General features: G+C 37.8%; 1 protein-coding gene across 4 annotated transcripts in view; it reads left to right on the top strand.

Moving 5' to 3' along the window:
* RAD51B (RAD51 paralog B) overlaps window positions 1-27,850 on the top strand; it is a 489,897-nt gene that overhangs the window by 38,401 nt on the left and 423,646 nt on the right. Inside the window, exon 8 of one of the 4 annotated variants that reach the window (XM_084867048.1) lies at window positions 21,795-21,893. The exons of the other annotated variants lie outside the window; for them this stretch is intronic. Coding sequence (XP_084723174.1) covers window positions 21,795-21,878 — 84 coding nt within the window. The 3' untranslated portion in view covers window positions 21,879-21,893. Of the gene's footprint in view, window positions 1-21,794; window positions 21,894-27,850 lie in introns of those variants that run through there. 4 annotated transcript variants of the gene reach the window in all.

Here is a 27,850-nt window from a genome sequence, read left to right as displayed (position 1 = left end):
GGAACTTATAACCTAGGGTAGTTTTTATAAGCATCATGTTCAAAGGATCTTTTGCATATATATTTGCGGGAGGGACAGTTCTGACATGAACTGGAAAGTGATGCTTGCAGTTATATGGACCAAAGTGCAGTATTTTAAAGAAATCCTGAAAATGTTACAATGTGAAAAGGTGTGCTTTTTTTTTTTTTTTTTTTTTTTTTTTTTTTTTTTTTTTTGCACCTCAGTTAAAGTTACTAAAATTGGTTTCATTTCTTAGCTTATATTGTAGTGGATATGTTTTGTTTTCTTTGTGATCTATAGTTTAGTTACGGGGTTGTCCAGTAACATGAGATGACCTTCCCTACAGCCTTAGAAATGACAGTTTTATGCCCATCTATAGACCTCTCCTTTTACTTACTCTTGCAATCTTTGGGAATCATGCTTTTAAAAGTAAACATACAGAAGCAGCATGATCCACTGGAAAGTACCCAGAATTTTACGTCAGAAGATGAGTTTCAGTACCGAGTGTGTTTCAGTTGGCTGTGTGATCATGGACCAGTCACTTCTCCTTTCTCAGCCTTAGCATTCTTCTCTGTAGAAAGGGGATAAAAGGTCTTGCCCCATTAAGTCTTATTATTATTGCTAATAATAATAGTAGATGACTAATAGTAAATACATATTGCTAGATTACTAACCTTTATAGAGGTTTTTACAGTTTGCAAAGCACTTTTATATAATAATTTTATAGGAAAATAAATATATCTAGATATACACATGTATATACACGGTACCCCACAAAATGTATACACATTTTAATAGCTGATAGCTCAATTTTGAAAATAAAATGTATTTTCAGAAACACTGTCTTTATAATTATTCAAAGTGAGTGTATACAATTTTTTGGGGACAACTTATATATACAGTTGGCCCTCCATAATCACAGGTTCTGCATCTGTGGACTCAACCAGCCTGGGATTAAAAATATTTGGAAAAAACCAACAATGTTATGTTGTTGGTGGTATGTATTGTATACTTAGGCCTACCATGGTTGCATCTGTACTGAATGAACATGTACAGACTTTTTTTCTTGTCATTATTCCCTAAACAATATAGTATAGCAACTATTTACATAGCATTTATATTGTAGTAGGTGTTATAAGTAACCTTGAGATGATGTAAAGTACAATATATGGGAGGATATGCATAGGTTAACTGCAAACACTATCCCATCTTATATAAAGGATTTGAACATCCTTAGATTTTGGTATCTCCAGGGGGTCCTGGACAAATCCCCCATAGATACTGAGGACAACTATAACTATACCTATACCTATTTATCTATATCTATAATGTGAGATATATCTATCTATCTATCTATCTATGCACTTCATAAATTCTGAAGCTCTATATGAATATCAATTAATATTTTTATAATAAACTGAACCTGAATTAGTGGCTAATTTCAGCTGTAGTTATTTGAATGATGAATGAGGGGTTTTTTTCTTCTAAATTTAGATAATGAACTTTTATTTAGCTAAAATAAAAGTTTTGGAATGTTTTCTGTTAAGACTTATTTTAAAATTAAACTTAGTAACATCTGTCTGGTTTCTATATTATGCTTGTTATTTAAAGAAATAGATATATTGGCTCAGTATAACTCATGAGTGGTCAGGAGTACTTGGGAGCGAGTATCATTTTAGAGAGTTACCGTGAGGTTCCTGCTCCATTAAGAATAAGTTTATCATTTAGTAATAAATCAACATGATTAAGAATAAATATTTAGGAACTTTATGTTTACAAATTGCCCTGCAGTTGTTAATTAGCTTACACCAGTGTTTATCTCTATATTTTGTGCAGGATTTCCAGACACTATTGCAATGACTTATTCTAACTCTGAAGTTAGTTGATATTTGTTTGTATAATATTCTTTCTCTCTCTCTCTCTCTCTCTCTCTCTCTCTCTCTCTCTCTCTCTCTCTCTCTCATCTTCTTTATCCATTCATCATTTGATGGACACTTTGGTTGTTTCTATATCTAGGTTATTGTGAATAATAATACCCTTAAATTTTTACATTTTACTAGATTTTTGTAGTGCCATATTTGTGCAGTGACTTGAATTAGGTACTAATTAGAACTCAGGTTGAAAAGCATCGATCTATATCTGAAGACAGCCTTGTGTAATAATTTATATTGTGCATTGCAGACCTGAAAATAGTGAGCCCAATCTGTGAAATGATCACATTCCTTTAGGATTACTAGTTTAAACAAAAAATGTCTCATCTGTTAGTGAATTATGACTGAGATGTTTGCTAAGTTTTTCCTAGCAGCAATTGTTGTGCAAGCTATGAGCCCACATAGTTGACTCCAACCTTTGCTTTCTATTGACTGTCAAGGAGTGCTTCTTGCAGAGAACATTACATTTCCTGGGTTCAGAGTACAGTGAGGTAGAGCAGCATTAAGGTCCAGATCACATGGCCCACGTTTTTGGTCTTGCTTTCAGGAATCTCTGCTGCAGTTAATGTGACCCTGATTTTTGTTTAAGTAGTAAATGTTTGGTATTTGTGACATATGTGGCTAAGTCTTTTTTAGAAATTTTTCTCCACAAGTTGTTGTTCTGTATTATTAGAGGAAAGTGTTTTTTTTTTTAAAGCAGCCTTATCTACAATAATCTATAATAATAAAAGTGTAATATGCAAATTGACTGAATGGTCGAATAGCGGAACAACTATCTGGACAACCTTCTGGATGAAGCCAGAGCTGTGAAGGCCTACTCTTGCATGAATTTCATGCATTGGGCCTCTAGTTGAGGTATAATTTACATACCATGTAAATTTAGTTCACATTAAGAGGAAGTTTTGCTTCCATGCAAAGATTGGTAGATTCATGACCAAAGCCCATACTTCTTCATTCATTCACTTATTCACTTATATATCCTGCAGTATGAATTTATTTCTTTAATGTTAGGCTACCATGTATCCTGTTGTCATTTTTATCCATTCTTATTATGTTATAACTTTATAGCTTTGGAATAATTAACTTCTCATTTTGGATTGATAAAAGTATTTTGAAATTATTTTTATAGTTATACTCAAATATGAATAAATGCTAATAGATGAAGGAGCGTAGGGAGCCGTTGTATAGAATGATTTTTAAATACTATAAGCCATTTTACAGTAAAGATTTTAAATAGTGCCAATATAGTAGAATTTCTAAAATCAGAAAAAGTTTATACAATAGATTCTGAACAAAAAGATAGCTTTGATGAGATGAAGGAGGAAAAAATTTACTTATATTGGATGTTGTTTATTGACTGCTAAGCATCTGTTTCTCTTTCTTCATCCCAATGACCCATGATATATATATATATATATATATATATATATATATATATATATATATATTTATTTATTTATTTATTTATTTATTTATTTTTTTGTAACTAGTACGAATCAGGAAACTTATCTCACCCTTGGTTCAGAGATAGGCCTTTTTGGCCCAAGGGTTATCTACTCTCCTTTGCTAGTCAGTGGTTCAGGAGTGAGCACATGACCTAATTCTGGCAACTAGGATATAAGGAAAGCCTTTTAAGCTTCTGGGAATGTTCTTCCTTGCACTTAGAAGAGATCCATAGGAAGACACTTTGTATCTTCTGCAGGACATGATTAAGGAAGTACGTAGCCCTGGTTATTATTGTCAGCCATACTGTTTCGAAGAAGGTAGAGCTAAGGTTAGGATGAAGCTGACATTTAAAAAATTTAACTATTTCTTAAAACTTTTATTTATTGATTTTAGTAAGGGGGAAGAGGGGAGAGAAAGAGAGAGAGAGAGAGAGAGAGAGAGAGAGAGAGAGAGAGAGAGAGAGAGAGGGGGGGGGGGGGAAAGGGAGAGAGAAAGGGAAGGAAGAGAAGAAAGAAGTTTGTTGTTCCACTTATTTATGCATTCATTGGTTGATTCTTTTATATGCCTTGACCTGGATCCAACTTGCAATCTTGGTACATTGGGACGATGCTCTAACCAACTGTGAAGTTGACATTTTGGATGGTAGAACAGAGAGATAAAAAAGTTATGGGTCCTTGATGACATTTATAAACAGTCTTTTTTCTAAGTTTTCAGATATATTAATCTGTGTATTTCCTTGTGGTTTAAGTACTTGGTACTGAAATTGTGGTTCATTTACTGGCCCATCAGCATCACCTGTGAGCCCATTGGAAAGAAAGGATTTTTGTCTCAACCTGAGTCCTACAGAATCAGAATCTCCGTTTTAATAAGATCCCCAGATGATGTACATGCACAAAAAAGCTGGAGAAGTATTATTTTAAGCCACTATGAATTGAGTTTTTATTTATTTAAAAATGAAAGCATTTTGATATGACATCCTAGAGTTTTTTTTTTTCTTCTCTGAGTTAAACTTCCTTCAAGCCTCCCTTATAGAAATAATGGGGGAGGCAACAATTCTGATTATAATGGAAACAGCATAGATTGGATCATGGTAGATTTTAAAAATTCTCATCATGCTTTGACTGATGTATGGTGGTTTTTTTTTTTTTTTTTTTTTTGTGTGTGTGTGTGTGTGTGTGTGTTTTGTTGTTGTTGTTGCTTTCTATAGTTATTTTAGATGAAACCTAAAGCTACAGTCCTTACTACTTGTGGTCACAAAGACCCTCATGTTATTTTTGGCAAGTCAGGAGATGTGAGCTTAGCAGTGCTGGCTGAAAGCCAGCTTTGAGAGTTGCATTTTATCTCCCTTAGGATTACTCCTTCTCAGCTCCATTCTATTTCAAGTAAGGTCTGTACTGTATTTCTCTTCCAGAACGTTCATCTCTGGGGAGGGACTCTTGTAAACTGCTGACTTTTAGACCAGATGTGTTTTGGTCACATGAATAGAGAAGATAATTTTGTTTCCCTGCTGTAAATTGTAAATTATCTGAGTATATGAGGGTTAAAGATAGCATGAGTAAATTAAATCCTGTAGGAATCTAGGAATTTCATTTGTGGGAATCCCCCCCCCAAAGTTTTTATAGTTAGATGCAACATTCTAAAACAGCAAAACACATAATAAAATCTTTGTTTTCCCATTTCCAAAGGTCTTCATGAGCCTGTGGCAGGATACACTGAATGATCTGATTCACAAATTAGGTTATCATCTCCATAACTAATTGTGAAGGAACTGTGTCCATGGTGTGCTTTAAAGTGTGCTCTGACATAGGGTGGTTGTCTCGAGGAGAAGCACTTTGCAGTTTTTTGTGAACTAAACTAGCTGTGCTTTGTTTTTCCCTCGTGGAATACCATTTTTGTTTGGGGGGGAAAAAAAGGCTGGTAGACAAACTAAGGTTATTCTGACTTTGATATTTGACAAAAATTTTCACCAAAATGTACAAGAAGACTTTTATCATTGCTAATGATAAAATTTAAGCTTTCAAACAAAAATGTAAATGTGGAAAACTTCCCAATACTTAGCAACTTTTCTGATGATATTGGTGGTGTTTGCAATGTTGGGAATATCTTAACAACAAACAGATTCCATGTGGTCAGTGCATGGGATTATAAAATCATTCAAAGTGCAGGTAGAATAATGAATTTCAACGTAATAGGAAGTTCATGATAAAGCTTCAGCATCCAAGTTGCAACTTACCTCTAAAAAATGACCTCTTGAGTTTCTCAAAGAAGAATAGCCATAATTACATGTAAAAGCCATTGAAGCACTTCTTTTCCCACCCATATATCGGTGTGAGAACAGATTATCTTCAGATACTTCAACCAAAACTATACACTGGGACAAATTGCAGAAGTAGGTATGAGAATTTGTCTTGTCTTGTGATTTGTAGACATATAAAACAGTGCCATTCTTTTCATGATTTTTAAAAAAAATAGTTATTTTTCACAACAGTGTGTTGTTTAAATTAAAATACAGAGTTTATTATTGTTACCTTAAAATAAATGAATAGGTAAATATTTAACCACTTAATTCATTTTAATTTCTAATGTGGCACATGTGGGTGGAAGAGGGGCTGTGCAATAAATCTAACCAAAAGTAACCTCACAGAGTGATCTGATCATACATTCCTTCCTGGGCAGGTCATGGTGGGTAGTCACTCCCCAGGCGTATAAAAGGTTTATCTTGCCTTAAGCAAGCCATGTCCATTGTTCTTGTGCATTTAGAGCAGCAATTTTTAACTGGTGTGTTGCAGGAATTTTTAAAAGATGTAATGCCTGACTATTTAGTCAGAGGCACTGACCTCTTTTCCCTTCCATTGTAAAAAAAAAAAAAAAAAAAGAGAACAGCAACACAACAATAGCCATCCAGTGTAAATGAATAAAAATTATACCTATATTTTTGATAGATCAGCAAAAGATATATATATATTTTGCAGAACTTTGGTAATTAATATATGTGTGCCATGAGATTAAAAAGGTTGCAAATAGCTGACTAGGTTAACCCACATTTGAAATGCTTCTCTTTTAGATCCCATGGAAGCATAGCCATCTTCGAGAGAGTACATAATCTTATGAACCACCTGTAATTCAGTCATAGAGATTTCCCTGCGTTGCTTTCTCTCAGGTTCACATAATCTTTCTCACTTCCCTCCCTAATTCCAGATGTATAAAAGAAACTAAAATTGTCATTCTATGGAGCATTTGAGATCTTGCTTCCTGGCATGTCATCGGTTTGACTCAAATAAACTCTCTCTACAGGTTTGGATGTTTCTTGTGTCGACACAAATATCAATGAGTATAACCCACGTATAGAAACACTCTTTGGGTCCTGGCTGATGTGGCTCAATTGTTTGGGCGTCATTCCGTGCACTGAAAGGTTGCAGGCTCGATTCCTGGTCAGGGCACATACCCGGCTTTTGGGCTCAATCCCCAGTAGGGGCATGTAGGAAGCAACTGACTGATGTTTTGCTTTCACATTGATGTTTTTCTCTCTCTTCCTCTCTCCCTTTAAAAAAAATCAATAGTTTTAAAAAAGCTCTTTGGGAACCTCAATTTTTAAGAGTATAAAGAGGTCTGTAGTGGGCTGAGTGTCCCCCCAAAATATAGGTTCAAGTCCCAATCCCTGCTCTCTGTGAATGTGACTTTATTTGGAGATAGCATCTTGGCAGATATATTTAAGTTAAAACGAGATTATAGTGTCAAGAATTGGCCTGGCGCCACCTGAAGCTGGGAAGAGGAAGGAAGGGTTCTTCCTTAGAAGCTTCAGAAGAAGTGTGGCCCTGCCAGTACCTTGCTTTCAGACTTTGGGCCTCCAGAACTGCAAGAGGATACATTTCTGTTATGTTAAGCCACCCCATTTATGGTACTTGGTTTTGGTAGCTTTAGTAAACTAATACAGGGTCTTGAGACCAAAAGGTTTGAGAATCTTTAAACTAGGCTCTGATAATTAGTTACCCATCTCTCTTTTCTTTCAGATTTTGTCCTTTGAGTACATGCTGCTCACTTCTGCTAGATTACTTATCCTAAAACTCTTTATTATGCTTCTGTTATTATGAAAATATCTGGTTCTTTATTACATGAAGTTCAAAATCAAGTTCCAACTCTAAGTTTGGATTCAAAGCCATCTATAATCTGGGCTTAATATACTCTCCCACCGTATTTTCCACATTCCCTAAGATATATCCTTTGGAATACTTAGTTGAGTATGTCTTTATTGTGCATTCATTTATTTATTCATCAGACAAAAATACCTGTCCTCGCTGAGTTTTAACTCTAATACTGTGTTATCTAATATGGTAAACACTCACCAGAGATGGCTATTCATTTTAAATTAAATACACTTAAAGCTTACATTTAGTTCTTTAGTTTCAATAGCCAATTTCAAGTGTTTAATAGCCATGTGGGACTAGTGGCTATTGTATTGGACAGCACAGATACCTATCTTGTCCACATTGTAAAAAGTTTATTTAGATAGTGCTTTTCTTATAAATAGTCCACTGTCTTCACCTTGTCCCCAAATCACCTTGCATTTTTCTTCCCTCTTTGGCACCCCTAATATGCCGTTTCCTGCACTGGCTCCCCCCCCCCCCCCCCATACCATCCCTTTTCTCCAGTTTCCTGGCATGCTTTTCTTCTTGTTACTTACCAAAATCAACCTTTGCTTCTGACTCAAATACTGTTTTTTTTTAAGATTACTCTAGCTGGATATAATCCCTTATTTCTATTTCCGTAACACTAATTTTATTCTATGATATGTTTGCACTGAGCTGTATTCATCACCTGGCATGTAGGATGGACAGATATAGAGATGACCAAATGGATAGGTCCTACTAGCTGATTGAGGGTAGGAACCTTGTTTAATAGACTGTGGCATGTGGCAGACTTACCATCATATTGTAGTAGTCTCACTTCAAGTGAGATTTAATCCAGAGGGTTCAAATGATTCCATAAGGACTTGGTCTTCTTTCTCTCGATCTTTCTGTCTTACCTTCCTCAATGTTACCCTCATTCTCAGGGTCCACTTTTGGCAAAATTGCTTTAGACCTATGTTGTCTCTTCTTTTTAGATCCTGCACACATCCTTGAGGTTCATTCAGATTGGACTAGACTGGTCATCTGCCCACTGTGGATGGGGAATTTGTTTCTCCTGCTGGACCTGGTTGGCAGGCTTTCCCTCTATTGTTAGGTATGCAAACCCTCTCCCCCCCAAATGCATGGAGAGTCTGGAGGGGTAGTTTTCCAAAAGAAATGGGGTATATTTATCAGAAGAAGGTGGAATTAGATACCAGTCAGACACAGCTAGCAAATGTTTGCTTCAGTGCCTTGAGTAAGTTATACTGGATAGACTTGAGTTTAATAGTGAATAAAAAACATGATGGTACTTTGGAGAAATGGAAGGGCTGGAATGAATTCTTTGGGAAAAGACTCCTGATGGCTTGATTTCTCTCTTGCTTTGGCAATAGCTTACTGTTTCTCCCAGAATTAATTCCTCTAGCTTTGTGGGCTCTATCATCCTTGCTGGAGGGAAATGATATCAGGTAAGTGGGGAGTGTGATGGAAAATAAGCATAATGGTCTATTTTTCTGCAGCTTTAGTCCTTCCTACCAGACCTACTGCCAAAGACACATAAAAGGCTTTGTCCCAGCTTTCGTCTTGACTTTAGGGGGTAAAATTTGTCATTCTTACATAACACATAGAATATTTATCAAATTATATACTTGCACCACAGGGAGTTTGATTTTCTTTGTTAGTATTGTCTAAAATTGCAACATGTACTACGTCTCTATCCTTGCTTTCTATGCTTGCCAATGCAAAAAAAGTATTATTTCCTTTTGGAGCCCGAAGCTTTATTTCTCTCTAGCTCTTATTTAAGGAGAATATGTAATTTAGATGTTTGAATAGGAATAGAGGAAGTAGCCAAAAACTTTTCAATAGTGCAGTTAAAATTCATAATAGCATGTGTTTAAAGTAAATCTTTGGAGGAAAGGTTGGAAAATTCTGGATAAAGTCATATATTATGTAGCTCAAAGGCATGCCTTGCTGAGTAAAAGTGGGAGGAAGCAGTATGTATCCTAACAAGGGGTCAGGGGTTCTCACTTAGAAGTTTCTGTGGCAATGTTGTTCCCATCTTGGTAGTTGGAAGGTAGTTTCCAACGCTTCATCTTTTGGATTTTGTGTTGAGTTAAATGCCATCACATTCTGTGCCTCACAGATTTGCATAAACACTTTCTCTCTGAATTTATACAAAGGAATATTTTTTTCTGTGTTAGAAATATGATACCCTTCTGAAAATAACACCCTCACCCCACCAAAACAACTTGGAAGTCTGTGGAGAATTTATCTCATTTTAATCACAGACATGGATGAGGGGCAGTCTAACTTACTATGGTTAGTATACATGTGGACGTTGGCCCCAGGCCAACATAGGTTTTAACCATTTTTTTTTTTTTAATGTTTTGGGTATGTGTCCTTACACAAGTTAATCTCTGTAGACCTCACTTCTCTCATTTATAAAATAATTGTTCATTTATTCATTCCACAAATATTTAATATTAATCACCTTCTAGATGTTGGAGATACTGATGTAGAAAAACAATGATGATCTCTTTCTTGGTGCAGCTTATGTTAGGGGGGGAGAAGCAATAAACAGAAATTGCGTGTTAAAGATAGTAATTACTGTAAGAAAAGAGCAGGGTTGGGGAGATATGGCATAAGGAAAAGCAGATTTAGGGTAGTCAGGGTTGGCATCATTGAGCAAAGATGAGTGAGGTCTTTAAAGGCTCACTCTGGTTGCAGTCTTGAAGGCAGACTGTAGGGGGTGACACACACAAGCAGAGAGAATTGTTAGGAGGCTCTCATGGTAACCTAGGTGAGAGAGAATGGTGACTTGAAGCTACTGCTGCTGAAGTAGCTCCTCACAATCTCAGCTACGAAGATGGTGAGAAGTGGTTGAAGTCTGCATTCATTTGGGAGGTTTAGCCAACAGGATTTGTTGACAGTTTGGTTATATTCACATAATATATATATTATGTGAAACTAAAAGAGGAGCCTGGACTTTTGTCCTGAGGAACTGAATGGATGGGATTGTTATTAACTGACAAAAGAAGGACTGTATAGACCAAGTTTTAGGGAGAAAGATCAGGAGTTCAGCCCTGTGTATATATTGAGTTTCATATGTGTGTTAGGCATCTATTTAGGGATAATGACATTTACATATAGGTTAGTGGATAATAAAATATGGTGGATGTAAATAATTTAGCATAGTACTTGACATAATTATCACAGTGACACAAGAGAATACATTGTGACATGAAACAAGAATAATAGGTTGTAAAAGAGATATTCAGAGCAAAAGAGATTATATAATAGAAGACCTTAAAAAATAATAGATTGAAAGATTGAGGAAATGTTCCAGAAAATAAAAGTTAAAGAGATGCAAAAATATTAGAGACCTATTAGGAATAATAGAGAATCTGTGAAGGTTCTCTTTGCTAATAGGGCTCTCAGAGAGACAGAGCAAAGAAAATGGAAGGGAAGAAACTATCAATGAAACAATACGAGAAAAATTTCCAGAACTGAAGGATATGAGTTTCTAAATTGGAGGTCCTAACCACTATGAGTGGGGGAAGAAGGGAGAGATACACTACCAGGACATTTCAGAGCAGTAGAGTAAAAACAAGTCACACAGAAACAGACTTGGCAGGATGTCAGCCTTTAAAAGTGACACTGGAAGCTAGCAGACAGTTGAGATGTGACTTAAAAGTTCTGGGGGAAAATAATCACAAATATGGATTTCTATGTCTGTGAGGACAGAGGAAAGATATTTTTAGCATACAGGTTCTCAGAAAATTTATTTCCTATACATCCTTCCTCAGGAAGTATTGAGGGGTCAGAAAGAGAGGTGCAACATGAAAGAAACATGAGAAAAAAAGACATGAAACCCAGAAAAATGGGGTAGAGCAATGGGGAGAGATGAAGGAAATTCCTAGGGTGATGGTGAAAGAAAGTCCAGGATGACAGCTGGCAGCAGGAGGATGTAAGATCCAGGGAAGGGGTCTCTAAGAAGGAAATTGAACTGAGACATGATGTATTTGACCATTCTGAGTTTCATAGGTTTGTTTGTTTTGTTTTGTGTTAAGAATTGGGGGCATAAACTGTTTCCAACTTAAAGGACTTTACACTGCATTTAGGAGTACACAAGTAAATAGGCAATATGGTCTCCTGTCAAGATTTGTAAAGTTTAGCACCCTGTTCCTAGACTCACCCATAGTTGGGATGGAGGCTTAGAAACTTAATATTTAGCTCCCTGAGCATCTGTAGTTGAACTGGCAAACCAACAGCTTGGGGCTGACTGTTGGGTTAGCTGAGAAATAGTCCTGCCACACTTTAGAAAAGAAAGGTTTTTATATTTATTATTATTTAAAATATTTTTATTTATTTCAGAGATGAAGGGAGAGGGAAATAGAGATGGAAACATCAATTATAAGAAAGAATCATTGGTTGGCTGCCTCCTACACATTCCTTGTTGGGGATCGAGTCCACAACCCAAGCATGTGCCCAGAGTTTGGCCTCACAGATGGCTTCCTTCCTGGTCCCTATTAGTGGTTCATTCTTCATATGGTGGGTGTACTCCTAGGCACGCCCTTCCCCCATCTTTCTTTTACTTCATGCTTCTGCCCTTGGATTGTTGGCACTGATAAGACCTTCTCATGTGCCCTCCAAGGGCTGCAGTCCTTTTCTTGTCAGGCAAGCTGCATACTCTACAGCAGCGGTCACCAACCTTTGAGACCTCATGGACCACCAGTGGTTGGCGACTGCTGCTTTACAGTCTTTTTTGGGAGTTTGGGCTTTGGGGCTTTTGGCTTGTACTACTCTAGCTAGTCCTATTCTTTGAGATCTCCAGACAATTATCTACCTACTAGTGGCCCAGTGCATGGATTTGTGCAAATTGAAAGAAAATTACTGTAATTAGAGGAAATAGTTTAATATCACTATTTGCCCTTTCTCTATAATAGAAGTGCCAGGTTGTGCCAATAGTTGGTCTTCAGACATATTCTGTTGATGCTGCTACTTTCTTTCAGCTTCAGAATGTTAACAAAATAACCAAATTTACGATTGACAATGACAGACAACTTGGGGCCGAGCTGCCAGCCTCTCCTTCTTGCAAACATCTTGGCCTCCAGTCTGTATGAGCAGCTCTTCTTGAAGTGCTCACTTAGTTAATGATGCCACCCCCAGGAACCCAGATCCCAGGCTCTCCCTTCCCTTTCCGTAGTGTGTCCTTGGAGGGTTGGTTGAATGCACCACCAGTTTTGTTACTTCTTAAGCCTTGGAGGAGATATCTGGACATAATTTTTGGTGCTTTCTCTCAGGTTTGGTCAGTTTACTGCTTCTTGCTCTTAGCTGTGGGCCCTCATCATTGATTCTGGGACAATAGGACAAGTGCCACATAACATCTTATTAGATTATGACCCAGTAAGTTTAGGAAACATTGTTGCAGGTAATGGAAAATATAATCAGATTTGTATTTTATAGTGTTTAAAATGTAATTGGAATAAAAGATCTCAATTGAATTTTGCTAATTCTTTCAGACTTAACACAATTTGTATGCTTTGAGTAAGAAACTAAGTAAATATTATGTATGACTGTGAATCTTTGTAGAGTGTCAACATTAGTAACTTCTGACAGCTTGGTTGTATATATGAAAACACATGGGTTCATAGTGTCTAATGCTGCCAAACTGGCACAACAGAAGAACTGAAATTCGTATGTTACTGATTTCAGAGAGGAAGGGAGGAGAGAAAGATAAAAACATCAATGATGCTAGAGAATCATTGATTGGCTACCTTCTGCACACCCTCTATTGGGGATTGAGCCTGCAACCCGGGCATGTGCCCTGACCTGGAATAGAATCATGACCTCCTAGTTCATAGGTTGACACTCAACCACTGTGCTACCGGATTGGGCTCAGTTAGTTAACTTTCAGGTTTTCCAGTTTTTTTGTTTTTTTAAAAAAATATATTTTATTGATTTTGTACAGAGAGGAAGGGAGAGAGATAGAAAGCTGGAAACATAGATGAGAGAGAGTCATCGATCAGCTGCCTCTTGCACACCCCCTACCGGGGATATGCCGGGGATATGCCGGGGATATGCCCGCAACCAAGGTACATGCCCTTGACCGGAATTGAACCTGGGTCCCTTTAGTCCCCAAGCCGACGCTCTATCCATTGAGCCAAACCGGTCTCGGTAGGTTTTCCAGTTTTATTATCTGGTACCTTTTGGCTAAACGGAGATTAACCACTAGGTGGCACTTTATAATTAGAAAACAGAAGTGCTTTATTGCTACCTATGTCCAGTGACACAAACAGTTGGTGGCAGTCCTAAAGCATAGGTTTAAAAATAAGGGAGACAGATAAACAGAGAGAAAGGAAAAATAAGAGAGACAGATAAACAAAATATACTCTTAGAGATTTAGCTAAAAATGAAATAAAAACAATGAAGGTTCCAGAAGGGATTATAGTAGTTCTACTTTTGTTAAGTTACCATTGGAGAAATAAATGCCTTCACAATTGATCTACATCATACTGCTGCAAGCTGTTGTCTCTCTCTGAATTTAGGTTTAGTAAGAGTGATTCTTTGGATAAAAGCTCATATTTAGGTGGTGGAGGGGAGGAAGGTGGAGATACTGGACAAAATAAGAGAGACAGATAAACAGAGAGAAAAGATACTCAGAGATATTAACCATTTCTTATTTTTCCTCTTTTTATGGAGGGAAAGAAAAGAAGACAGGAAACATATTTTGTGAAGGAAGTTGTAAATTGCCATCATTACCTCAGGAAAGTGGTTCCAATGGCATTTCTTACAGGCTCATTTCTTTGGTTTTTCATTTATTTGACATGTATTTAATGAGAGTCAGGGAATCTGGCTGAGGATACCATAGTGAAAAGATGTTCTCTCTACCCCCTGAGTTTATTGGTTATGGGAGCTTAAAACATTTGAACTTAAAACCTTAACACCTTTGTAGAGTATCCCACCTAATCAAAAGAGTAATATGCAAATTAACCACCACTCTGCTACAACCACAAAGCTATGTCCACCAGCCATGCCCACCAGCCAATCAGAACGAGTATGCAAATAAACCCAACAAAGATTGCTACAGCCACAGAGAGCAGGAGAGAGGCTTGGGTTTTCTAGGCAATGGAAGAAGCCAAGCTTTCCGCCTGTCCTTGCAGGCCTAAACTTCTACTCAAGGCTACAAAGTTTCAATTATAGAAGGTAAACAAATCCAAACAGAAATGACTGCCGGCCACGAAGTGAGCAGGAGGCATGGCTCCACTCCAGGCTATAAAATTTCAATTGTAGAAGATAAATAAATTCCAGATACCAGGGCCTCCGCTTGGGTTGCTGGGGGGTGTGGCTAGCCTGCAAATCACCACAGGCCCCTTGCTCAGTCTGCCTCACGCCCCAGGTTAACCCCCACCCTGATCTGGGACACCCTTCAGGACAAACCAGCTGGCTCCCATCTGTGTACCAGGCCTCTATCCTATCTAATAAAAGAGTAATATGCAGATTGACCATCATACCAACACACAAGATGGCTGCCCCCATGTGGTCAAAGATCCTGCCCCCATGTGGACACAAGATGGCCACTACAAGATGGCCAGCAGGGGAGGGCAATTGGGTGGGAACAGGCCTGCAAGGGAGGGCAGTTGGAGGCATCAATCCTGCAGGGAAGGGCAGTTAGGGGTGACCAGGCTAGCAGAGGAGGGAAGTTGGGGGCAAACAGGCTTGCAGGGGAGCAGTTAGACATCAATCAGGCTGGAATAGGAATGGTTAGGGGGTGATCAGGCTGGCAGGCAGAAGCAGTTAGGGGCAATCAGGAAGGCAGGCAGATGAGCATTTGGGAGCCAGCAGTCCTGGATTGTGAGAAGGATCTCAGATTGGAAAGGTTGCAGGCTGGGCTGAGGGATACCCCCTACCTCCGTGCATGAATTAAATAATATGGAAAATAATACTTTTTATTTTTATTTGTTTTATATACTTTATTTTATTTTATTTTTTATCAGATAAAACCCCCCACCAATCCCTGGCAACTACTGTTTTCAGACTCTGTGGGTTTGCCTATGCTGGAAATTTCATAAAAATGGAGTATGTGGTCTTTGTGACTGGCTTCTTTCACTTAGCATATTATTTTCAAAGTTTCTCTATATTGTAGCACATAATCAGTACTTCATTCCTTTTTATTGTCTAATAATGTGCCATTGTAAGGATATCCTCATTTTGTTTATCCATCTATCAGTTGATGGACATTGGATTGTTTTTATTTTTTGGCTGTTATGAGTAATGCAGTTATGAGTATCCATGTACACGTTTTTGTCTGCACATATGTTTTCATTTCTCTTGTTTATATACCTAGGAGTAGAGTTGCTGGGTCACATAGTAACTGTGTTTAACATTTTGAGCAGATGCCAACTATTTTCCTAAGTGGTGTTATTATTTTACAATCCCACCAGCAATAAATGAGGGTTCCAGTTTCTCCACTTCCTTGCCAATACTTGTCTTTTTTGTTGTTGTTGCTTGTTTATTTAATTATAACCATCGTAGTAGTGGGTATGATGTGTGGTACCTCATTGTGGTTTTGATTTGCATTTCCCTGATGGCTAATGAGGTTGAGAGTTTTTTTACATGCTCGTTGCTCATTGACCATTTGTGTATCTTCTTTGGAGAAAGGTCTATTGAAATTCTTTGCTGAAACCAGTTTGGCTCAGTGGATAGAGCTTCAGCCTGTGGACTAAAAGGTCTCAGGTTCGATTCTAGTCAAGGGCATGTACCTTGGTTTTGGGCACATCCCCAGAGGGGGGTGTGCTAGAGGCAGCTGGTTGATGATTCTCTCTCATTGATGTTTCTAACTCTCTACCCCTCTCTTCCTCTCTGTAAAAAAAAATCAATAAAATATATTTTTAAAAAAGAAATTCTTTGCACATTTTAAGTTGAATTGCTTGTCTTTTTATTATTGATTTGCAAATCTCCTTACATGTTCTAAATATGCCTTTTGCCAGATATTTGATTTTCAAATGCTTTCTTTCATTCTGTCTTTTCACGACTTACTTCTTTGAAGCATAAATATGTTTATATGTACATAGATGCAGTATTTACAACCTAATGAAATACGGTGGTTTAGACTCACTGTAGTGCGTGTGTTTGACTGTGTCATGTAGGTTGCCATGAAGTGGCACGAACAGAGTGTTGACAGTTGCTTTTGCTGATACTCAGAGCTGTTCCTAAATCAATAGGGAATGCAATTATAGGAGGCCAAAAAAGAGCTAGCCTACTGAGAGTGAAACACAATGTCCTCTAGCCTGTGACACCCTTCTTCATACTGTTATCCTAGTTATAAACCAGTAGAGAAACACTGGAAGCCGGGATAGTGAGAAAAGAATAGTTGTTTCCTTCTTTTGTGGCCTATACAAGATATACTCTTCGAGATATAGCTAAAAATGAAATAAAAACAATGAAGATTCCAGAAGGGATTATAGTAGTTCTACTTTTGTTAAGTCACCATTGGAGAAATAAATGCCTTCACAATTGATCTACATCATACTGCTGCAGGCTGTTGTCTCTCTCTCTGAATTTAGGTTTAGTAAGAGTGACTCTTTGGATACAAGCTCATATTTAGGTAGTGGAGGGGAGGAAGGTGGAGAAAATGGAGTATGTCTTTGTTACAGCCTGATTGGAGCTGCTTCCCTGTTATTGCGTAGATAGACCGCTTTGACGCTCATGGAGTGACATACTGAGAAGGTGGTGATTGCTTGCTCATCCGTTTGGCTAGTATCTCTGAGTAGCACAGTTAAGGGAATTCTTTGTCCCCTTACTGCACTTTCATCCTGATACCAAAGCGCAGTGGTAGTAGTGCAGATGTTTTTAAAGTTGACTTAGATAAACTAAGAAATGGTCATCTGACAAAAGATATGGATGGATGAGTGGTCTTTTCCCTTTTTCTTTTCTTCTCTTCTTCTTCTTCTTCTTCTTCTTCTTCTTCTTCTTCTTCTTCTTCTTCTTCTTCTTCTTCTACTTCTTCTTCTTCTTCTTCTCCCCCTCCTCCTCCTCCTCCTCCTCCTCCTCCTCCTCCTCCTCCTCCTCCTCCTCCTCCTCCTCCTCCTCCTCCTCCTCCTCCTCCTCCTCCTTCTTCTCCTTCTTCTTCTTCTCCTTCTCCTTCTCCTTCTCCTTCTCCTTCTCCTTCTCCTTCTCCTTCTCCTTCTCCTCCTTCTCCTTCTCCTTCTCCTTCTCCTTCTCCTTCTCCTTCTCCTTCTCCTCCTTCTCCTCCTTCTCCTCCTTCTTCTTCTTTCTTCTCCCCCCCCTCCTCCTTCTTCTCTCTCTCTCTCTCCCTCCTTCCCTCCTTCTCCCTCTCCCCCCCCCCCCTCTCTTTCTCTTCCCATTAAGAGTTTGAAATAGAACACTAAAAGCCTTCTGAGAAAGATGTTTATCTTTTCAAGGTTTTTTTCCTGGAATGATCTAATTCAATGTGGATTCTTGACCAAGACTTCTCAGCTGTATTATTGAAGAGATATGGGTTTTGTAAAGTAACCTGGTATGTGCTGTAGTGCTTGTAAACTTTTTAAATTTTCTTTTTTTTCCCTTCTTTTTACAATTTGAGAACTAATTCCACATTATAGTCAACGTTTTTGTGAACAGTTTTAAAAACTTTGCTCCCTAAAGTGTAACCAACCCTTAGGAATTACAATGCAGTTGTCTCTTAAGAAAAATACTTTAGATTGAAATCTTATGACCCGTTTAAGTTCCTCAGGCACATTTTTTCTTGACTCCGCTCCACACCCAGAAAGATATTTTGGACCCTTTTCATCTTAATCTTGTGCTTTGATCAGAATGAAGAGATGAGTCAGAGGAGTTTGCTAACACTAATACTTCTGGGGGAGATCACACAATATAATTTTGAATGTGAAGCGGCATTAACTGTCAGTTTTGCTCTTTCAGGCTGATGGACAAATTTGTAATCATGCGCATGTTGCATAATGGTGACATAATTGAGGGTGTAGGCTCATCCCTTAGAACATAGCCCCCGAGAGACTTGTGTTCAGTACATAATGTAAAGCTATTTTAAGGAGGTTGTGAAAGTCTTTGCTGTCAAATGGCGGGGACTTCTCAGTCAATTTGTGTATAGTTTTCTTTGTAGATGATGATGTCCTTGATTAGAGAACAATCGACCCATCCATGTCTTACTGGCCTCTGTGGTTAAGTATGGCTCCAATCAAACTTTTGCGTGATAGTGTGCTCTCTCAGTCTTGGGAGTCAGCATTCTCTGAGTCCTGAGGAAACCGTCTCATTTGACAATTTTACTGCCACTTAAGATTTTATCTAGCGTGTGATGAGGTGATGCAGTGACTGTTATATTGGTTCATGGTCTGGGGAGATAATTGGTAAACGTGGGCCTGGGGCTAGGAGATAGGAGGCCTGTCACAGCAGAGAGGCAATGATGGAAAGAGTAATCTTTGTTGTTGACCAGCTCTGCCTGTGAAACATTTAAGGTATTTGGGCTCTAATTTGAAAGACTAGTTGAAAAATAATTATTTGACACTTATTCTGTGCCCATCGTTCTGCTAGGTTCTGGGAAGTTAGAGCAAATAAAACATAATTCCTGATCTTGAGATGCTTACATTTGGGGGAAGGTAGACGTACAGGTAGATGCTATTTTTCATGTATTTGGATAAGGACCTTTTCTTCCCAATGTGAAAGCTTACACAAACCGGGGTGGGTGTGGGTGTGGGGGGTTTACCAAATACATTTGAACACTCCATCAGCTGAGGTGAAAATGATTTTTTTTTAAATGTAAGAATAAAATAAATACACAATTTAGAATCATGCTGGCCGATGGAAGGGAGGGAGGTTAAAGGATGGGTGTCAGGCGGGGACCCTGTGTCACTTCATGGGATGGAGAATATTCTTATTAATGAATTGGGTGATGAGTTCCTAGGTATGTAGTTTATCATTATGCTGTTGCATAACCTACATTATATATACAGGGTGGGGCAAAAGTAGGCTTACAGTTGTTCCTATGGAATATAGTACAATAACTAATCAACAATAATATAAGAATAAACTCTGTCTCACATACAACTGTAAACCACCCTGTATATATATATACATATATTTTGCATATCAAATGTATAGAATTTCAGAAAACAAGATATTTCTGTAAACATTTCCCAATCTTAATTTATGAAGATAAATTCACCTCGGATAAGTTGTGGGAAAAGAGCTCACCCAATTAGCCAAACGATTTCTCTGTCTGTCTACTATCTATTCATCTATCCCTCTTTTTACTTTGATTTTTGAAACAGTGAAAATAATATAGAAGTCTTTTCTCATGACCTGAATGCCCTGTTTCCCTAAGGTTCCATGTACTCTGTCCAGACTCAGTTTATAGGTCACAAGGATTCTGTCTGGGCTGGCCAGACAAACATCTAAGTATTTAGTGTGTGTGTGTGTGTGTGTGTGTGTGTGTGTGTGTGTGTGTTTAATGTTTGTGCATGGCTTAGCTCGGGATTTTGAAATCTTTGTAGGGTTTTCCTATTTGCTGGGTGGTTTTAGAATTGAAGGCCATGAGTAGAAAAAAACAGCAAAGAAAAATACTATTTCCTCTTTCATCTATGTCCCACATTATACAAGAGTTCTGAAATAGCACCAGTTTTCTGGGAAAGGTCATGACTGAGACTTTCTCACCCGTTACCCCTTCTCTCCAATTCATGTTTCCTTCTTATAACATGGTCATGTGCTCGCCCAAGTCTGGCTTGTGAACCGTGTAGAATATTCGTGCAGTGTTGTTTTTCAAGCCCTCCACTGTGCACATGATGCAGTATTTAATTTGGAACGAGCTCCAAGTTCAGTCACACGTGCTTCTTGTGGTGTTTATCTTGGAATGCACAAGTAGGAGGGAAGTATTTTTGCATTTTATACATCTGGACATTGTTCATGGTTCTCCTGTGACTTGGGAATTCTGTGTGGGGCAAAATCCAAAGAACAGTATTAAAAATAACATGGACTTACAATGGCATCTGAGTAAAAACCCCAGAGAATATGCCCCTCATCCCAGCAGAGTTTGATTTTGTTGGTGAACTTTTTCAATTGTGTGGTTCACTGCTGGCCTGAATAGATTGCTGGGATTATAAAGTTACCTGATACCCTTGCATGTAGGCTAATGGGCTGCCAGACTTTCTGAAAGTCTACAGCAGATATGGCTTGGGGTGGGGGTAGGGGTGGGGGGAGAGGGAGATTTTTGCCTTGATTTTATATGGGTTAAGACAGGTAAATTCTGCTTACTGCTGCTGTGCCTCAGCTACTCTCTTGCTCTACAAGCATCTGAAGAAAGACCTGTGAGGTCACTCCCTAATTCTGCCTCATTCCACCTAGCTTAGAGCTAAAGGTTGGCCCTGAAAACACCTCAGGCACTGTGTCAGGATGGGAGGGAGTGGGTTGGAGGAACAGCGTAAAGTATAGTAACCTTATCTTTCCCCGATTCCATTTGATAGGACAGTGCATCCAGCACCTCCTTTTGGCTAGGGGTCTACTACTAGAATGGAAAAGTGGGAAGGAATGTAAGGAAGCATGCTGCTCTGTGAATGAGTTTGCATATGGACCGCATTGCTTTTTGGCCCTAATGGAGCTTTCGCTCATTCCACATCTCATCATTGATGCAGCTATAGAGAGCAGACTGGGAAAGCAGAGTAAAGGCTCCCAGCAGATTTGCACTTGAATAAAAGAATGATTTCTCTTGTGCAGAGTACAGACCAGTTTGGGGAGAAAGTTGTTTGCTTTTTTACTTTTTGGTTAAGGACTGTTTGCTTTCCCCCTTCAAAGGTAATAAAGAGGGGGGAAAAACTAATAAAGTAGTTGGACCTGCTAGTTATAATTCATTTAGAATTTTCAAATGTGTTCAATAAGTTTACTCATATGATTATAAAAGAAGTAAATAATTGGAAGGCAAAGGTCACAATTCTGTTGAAGTTTCAGAATCAGTTGACTCGAGGCAGTTTGAGTGCTTGGATAAGACCACTTGAGTAGCAGCTTTTCTCTTTGCTGGTTATTTTGGCCTTCACTTTGGGAATTCTCTCTCTCCGCCCTTTACTTTTGTAATGCATTTTGCAACTTTCCGTTAAAAAAATTCATTAAAGTTTAAACTTTTAGTGAATAAACACATCCTGGGAATCACCACATTGTAGGGGATGGGGTGACTTCAGCTGGAGAGAGGTTAATAGTAGGGACTCCACAGGCTGATACCAAGATCATGCTTGTTTAATGTTTTAATGACTCCAAAAGGAAATGGTGAAATCTGCTGATGACTCCAAATTGTTTTTGCTGATCCAAACAGGGATTTCTGGGAAGCTTCTTCAGAGTATTTGGAATAGAGGAAGAATTGGGCAATGTGGTGGCAGACACCCTGAACTTGAACTGAAGGTCTGTGTGAAGTAGCAGCAGTAACGTCAGTGTATTGACATTACAAAGCCTGCCAAGTCTCTCAAAGAAAGACTGTGGAGTCCCTGTAAAGGGCTTAGCTTTGATTCTGCTTGTGAAAGGAACACTCAGGACAATGAACATTTTGATGTATAGAAAATGAAAACTACTGTGGTGATCATTGTAATTATGAAGTGTAGTGATTGAAAAGTACTGTGTGTGAATTTCCTTATTAATGCCCGCAGTAGTACATCCAAATAAAAGCTGCTTCCCTTGAAGTGGTCACAGAAGATTATATACTCATTTATGTATGTCCCTTCTGAGGGGAGAACAGCTCCTTGTACATTCTCTGGACTATTTTCGGTGGCAGCAGGTCTTCATTTTTTTAGGTTACTCTCTTTTCTCTGCTTCTGTGAGTGTGAGTTTTTAGATTCCACATATAAGTGAGATCATGCAGTAGTTTTCTTTCTCTCTCTGGATAATTTTACTCAGCTTATGTCCTCCATGTTGTCACAAATGGCAGGTTTTCCTTCAGAATAAGTTCCCGGTTGATTTATTTCACAAATGTCACTCATTCAGGTATGCAAGTTATAGAGGCTTGTTAAAATGCTTGTTTCATTGCCCTGTAGGTACAGTATGTTTGTAAGTGACCTTCTTTTTAAAAAATGGTTACAGTTCTATGTCCCCAAGTATACTCTTAGGGAGGAAGCAGGAGGTTGTGTTGTAATTGGAGATTCCTTTCGGGCATTGATATTTTCTTGCTGGAGCATACATCTATGTAATGAAAAAGACCCCGTGGGTTAATAAATAAGATAGCCACTGTCACAGGAGCTGTGGGCTGGCCATAGACATCCATCCATCCATCCATCCATCCATCCATCCATCCATCCATCCATTTACTTCCAAAGAACAAGAGTCACAACCCCTTACCTCAAGATGCTTGGCTTTGTTTACATGGTGGTAAATGGACATTTTTTATTTTTAATACCTCCACCAGTGTCCAGGGAGTGCTTGCTTTGGTTAAGGGAGGGGGAGATGGGAATGTGCTGAATCCTTCCTTGCCTTCTCTTTTTTCTCTCAATGGAAATCCTGGAATAACTTTTGAAAATCACTAGTTCAGAGAATATGTTATCTGGAGGGTCAGAAAAGGGTTTGTGTTCAGAAGGGTCTAGGGAGGCTTCATTTCTCTCTTACTCTTCTGAGATTATTTAAACAAAATAAAAAATGTCCATTTACCAATCCTGTGTTTCTGCTTTGAAAGTCAATATAAAGACAAAATCCCCCACATATTTATTTATTATTATTTTTATTTCAGAGAGGCAGAAGGGGGGGGGAGGGAGGGAGACAGAGAGAGGAGATATGCATTTATATCTAAATTCATTGTGTTAAAAGTACATAATGGGGAAAAACCTTTACTTTTTTTGGGATAGGATTTTAAAGTAACAGATTCTAAATTTGCTACATTTTGCATTTCTGCAGCACTCTGTGATAAAACCAACAAAAGTGATATAATCCAGACAGACACAGTAGATGGCGCTTTAGACTTAGTTTTAAAAGCAATCAGTACAAGACTGGGAAAACTGAAGCACATTTAAATTGGGCTTTTTTTCCCTTCACCACTAAGACGATTTCATTGTAGAGTATGTGCCTCTAAGAAGTAAGGACTTTTTGGAAAGAACTGGATAATAATTTTAGCAAAAATAAATCTCCAAGTTGCTATGTTTGGGCCAGGTTTGTCACTTGGAAAGTACTGTGTTTTCAGTCACAAATATATATGGAAATTATTTTATTTCAAAATACTGCCTTATTTATGAGAGTTTACCCTACAACTTTGTCTTGGCATTAGATATTTTTGCCCATTATTATTATTATTTTAAATAAAAATGTACTCATATTTAACAATTCAGTTATAGTTATTCTAATAGGTCTTCAAATACAAGTCTACATTAAAGGATGATTATAGGACTTTTATTTCCACTTTACTGTGCTTTACGTACTTGATCTTAATCTTAGTAATAATTCTATGAGGATTATTATTTCCTTTTTCAAAGGATAAACAAACTGTTTTAAAGATTTTAGTAACTTGCCAAGCTTACTTACTTAGTAGCTGCTTTAAGAGTTACATTCATGCATTAAAGTTGTATTTTTTGAGAATCTACTGTGTGCTCAGCATAACAGGGGCCCTGCCCTTGTGGACCTTGTCGATTATTAGATACTTGATAGAGTCTTTGAAATCTATAGGATTGGAAGTAGGTCATGGGGATGCAAAGATGTATTCAGTCACATGCCTGCTGGATAGACCAAGGAGCACTTTCAGCAAAGGGAAAGAATCATACCTACCTTGAATATATTACTTTATTAAAATATTTACTTAGGTGCATTCATTGTAGCCAAGGAAAAGCAAGACCTCCTTTCTCTCTCCAACTCTTGACAGTTAAGTAATTGAATCAACAGTAAAAAACAACATGAGCTTAACTGTCTTCTTGATAAGAATCAGGATGAATAAGAAAATGTGAGTATACCAGAATGTCAAAATTTTCCATTGGCTAAATAGTAGTAAAATATCTAATGCAAGACAGTGCCAGTCAGTAGTGGGTGTCTGAGAGACTAATGTAGTTTGTGCACAGTAAGAACATGGTAACTTCTACATGGCTTGCGCCATTTGATGTTTTATGTACAACCACGCTAGTGATACCCTGAATTGCTAAGAACCATTTTCATCTTGGGACATTTACATTTTTCTTTTACTTTTTCTTCAAAAAGTTTTACTCTATTGTTTTCATATATGATCCCAAGCTCCTGTGGTATAGAAAGGTGTGTAATTGATGGGGAAAAATAGACCAAGAGTTTTAAATAGATTTTAGAACTCCTGACATGGTATAAACTTTTATATATATGTTCTAAGAAGCATTACTGTTTTTTGGATACAGGTTCAAGGGGCAGAGGATGCATTTATGGCTCCTTTTCCTATTACTTGTTTTGTCTTAACTTTTACATATACTCTGCTGAAGAGCAGGCAGTTATAGCTTAAACTTACAATTAGCTATTTCTGATAAGCTGTTACCTGTGGTTCTAGGTAGAAAAATCAATAAGTAAAATAGTTTCTTAACTTGGTGTATTTAGGCCCCTTGTTTTGATGTAATATTTGTGGAATTAATAGTGATCTTTTAATACTAGTCCTGTCACACATAATAATAGTATCTATCAAATAGTGTATGGGAGGATTCAACTAAATAATAAATGTAGTGTTTAGTGCAGGATATGGAATGTAATAAAGCTTAATGTGTTAGCTTTTGTCATCATCATTGCCATCATGAGTAACATATAGTATATATCCTTATGACTGAATGTACAGCATAAAGCATAAAAAATAAGATCACCTAGAGACAAAGAAGAATGGGAAGGTCAAGTTGATTAGCCTCTTGTTTCTAGGAGCAGATTATTCTAGGAGTTAGGAGAGAGATTTTGCAAGACATGTTTAGCTTTTATTCCTGGATTGATGACAATAAGGATAGCTCTCTTGATGTAACAAAAATATAATAATGTTATCAAATTGATTGTAAGCCTCATTGAGGGCAGGAGCTGCATTTTATTCACCTTGTATTGTTAGCTCCCATTTTAGTGTCTGGCCCATGGTTGATATTCCATTAAATATTTGGATTCATCTGTCTATGTTTTCTTCTTTGTTTTTCATTTAGTTTCCAAAATAGTTGCTGTTTCCCTATTCAGAATTTCCTATGAGTCACATGAGCAATGTGACTCTTTTAGAATTATTGATTAAAATACAGATATTTTAGGGATGAGGCTATTTTGTTTGAAGCAAATTACTTGGGAGTCAAGAGTTAATTCAACTTAAGGATGTTCAGGCTTAGCACGTTTTCCATAGAAAGGCAAATATTTGGTCTTAAGAAACAAAAAACTTTATCTTCATTCTGTACACAGGATGGGGCAAAAGTAGGTTAACAGTTGTTCATATGGAAAATAATACAATAATTAATAAATAATAACACAAGAGTAAACTGTGTTTCACGTACTCACCACTGAAAACCTACTTTTGCTCCATCCTGTATATCAGGCAGTCACTAATGTTTAACACTTAAGTTACTTTGTGCACTGGTGTATATATGGTAATGGAAAAACTTGCTGCCTAAAAAGTTGTATCTTCGATAAAATATGTTAGATATTTCCTATTTTAGAGAATTTTACTTAGCCCAGAAAAACATTCACAACTATAGGATACATGGTATTTTTCAGAAATGAATACTGATTATCAGTAGAGAAGTGTGTCCATAATGACTAAGTTAGGCAAATACTTTAAGGAAAAGATTTCTGTCCTTTGGAGTTGTATTTAGGGTAAGTACTAAATTGGATATTGGGGTTAGTTAGTATTCCTATTGCATACACAGGCCCAGAGTGACTCATCAGGAACATTGTAGGTATGAACCTTTGGGACAATGGACTCTCAGGCTCGGTTGTTCTAGAATCCCCCAAGGTTGAGTTCAGATTAAGGGACATTTTGTACTTCTTTAGTCATAGAATTACTGTCTCCTTGTTTCCTACAAATAGACAATGAACTCTGGGGTGTCTTCTGGGACAAAGTAGAATTAGTGTGGAACTCTTGCAGTAGGAATTGGGGTCTGCAGGTGAATGCTACTCAGTATGCAGTGTTACGGTGTTTTTGTTTTGGTGGTGAATTTGCTTAGTATATGCAGTTTGTAGCTGTAGTTTTGTATCCATTGAAATGTACTATCATTCACTGGTCTGGAGTTGGGTGAGGTTTGGAATATTATCTAATTGTCAAAGGGCTTTTGGTCTGTTTCTTCTATGGTAGTGTGCTATAGTCAAGGGAAACTTTAATGAACATTTTCCAAAGAATAGAACATGAACATTAAATTATTTATTAACCAAATAAGGCAACTGCCTCTAGTTTTTAATATAGCATTCATTTCCCCCCTAAAACTTATTGTCCCCTTTGTTTAAAAGACTTGTGCAGAGAGTTGTAAGAATGGTTAAAAAATTTAAAATTGAGCCAAAACCGGTTTGTCTCAGTGGATAGAGCGTTGGCTTGCAGACTGAAGGGTCCCAGGTTCGATACCGGTCAAGGGCATGGTACCTTGGTTGTGGGCACATCCCCGGTGGGGGTGTGCAGGAGGCAGCTGATCGATGATTCTCTCTCATTGATGTTTCTAACTCTCTATCCCTCTCTCTCTTCCTCTCTGTGAAAAATCAATAAAATATATTAAAAAAATTTTTTTAAATTGAAAAGTTGAAATCTGTCTCCTCTTGATCCTATGATCACAAGAGGTGTGAACAGTGGACCTATTTATTAGAAGATGAGAGTTCAAGTTTATCTGAATTTAGAATATTAATTATATTTTAACCATAGTAGCATGTTTTTAAAATTTCTGTAAAACATAATTGCCTCGATACTATTCTGTTGTTTTGTAAAATGATCTTATATGGCTACAAAGTTGTTTATAGTTGACCCCAAAGTTGCCTCATTTTCAAAAGGACACCTTCTCCAGCTTAGTGTTTATTTGCAGAATAAACCACATTTTCCCTGTCTTATTATAATAAAATGATGGAACTGTCTTCTAGCACATAGAAACATTTCTGCTTCTCATGTTCTTTTGAGCACACAACTTCATGTGATTTACAAATGTTGGTTAGTGCCGGGGTGATATCCAGCATCTAGTAGGGTTCAAGAATCTGAAGAAAGGCTGCGTGTAAATTAATAAGGAGCCTAGAAATATAATATAAATTTGTCATCCATGGGGGAGCCAGAGGAAGCTTAGCTGTAGTAGCTAAGTTCTCTCTCTCTCCCTGGACCCAGGGCTCTTTTTATTCCCACATTTTTCCCTATAGCAAAGGAGATATACATATCAAAGGTAAGGTTTAGTATACAGTACGTATTGTCAGTTGGGGGAAATGCCCTCTGCAGTTCAGTTTTTTGGCCAGCAGGAGGCAGTAACA

The sequence above is a fragment of the Pipistrellus hanaki genome, assembly GCF_964339955.1.
Source record: "Pipistrellus hanaki genome assembly, chromosome: 1".
Classification (NCBI taxonomy): domain Eukaryota; kingdom Metazoa; phylum Chordata; class Mammalia; order Chiroptera; family Vespertilionidae; genus Pipistrellus; species Pipistrellus hanaki.
Note: the sequence above shows the minus strand (reverse complement) of the source record. Positions and strands in the feature narration are given on the sequence as shown.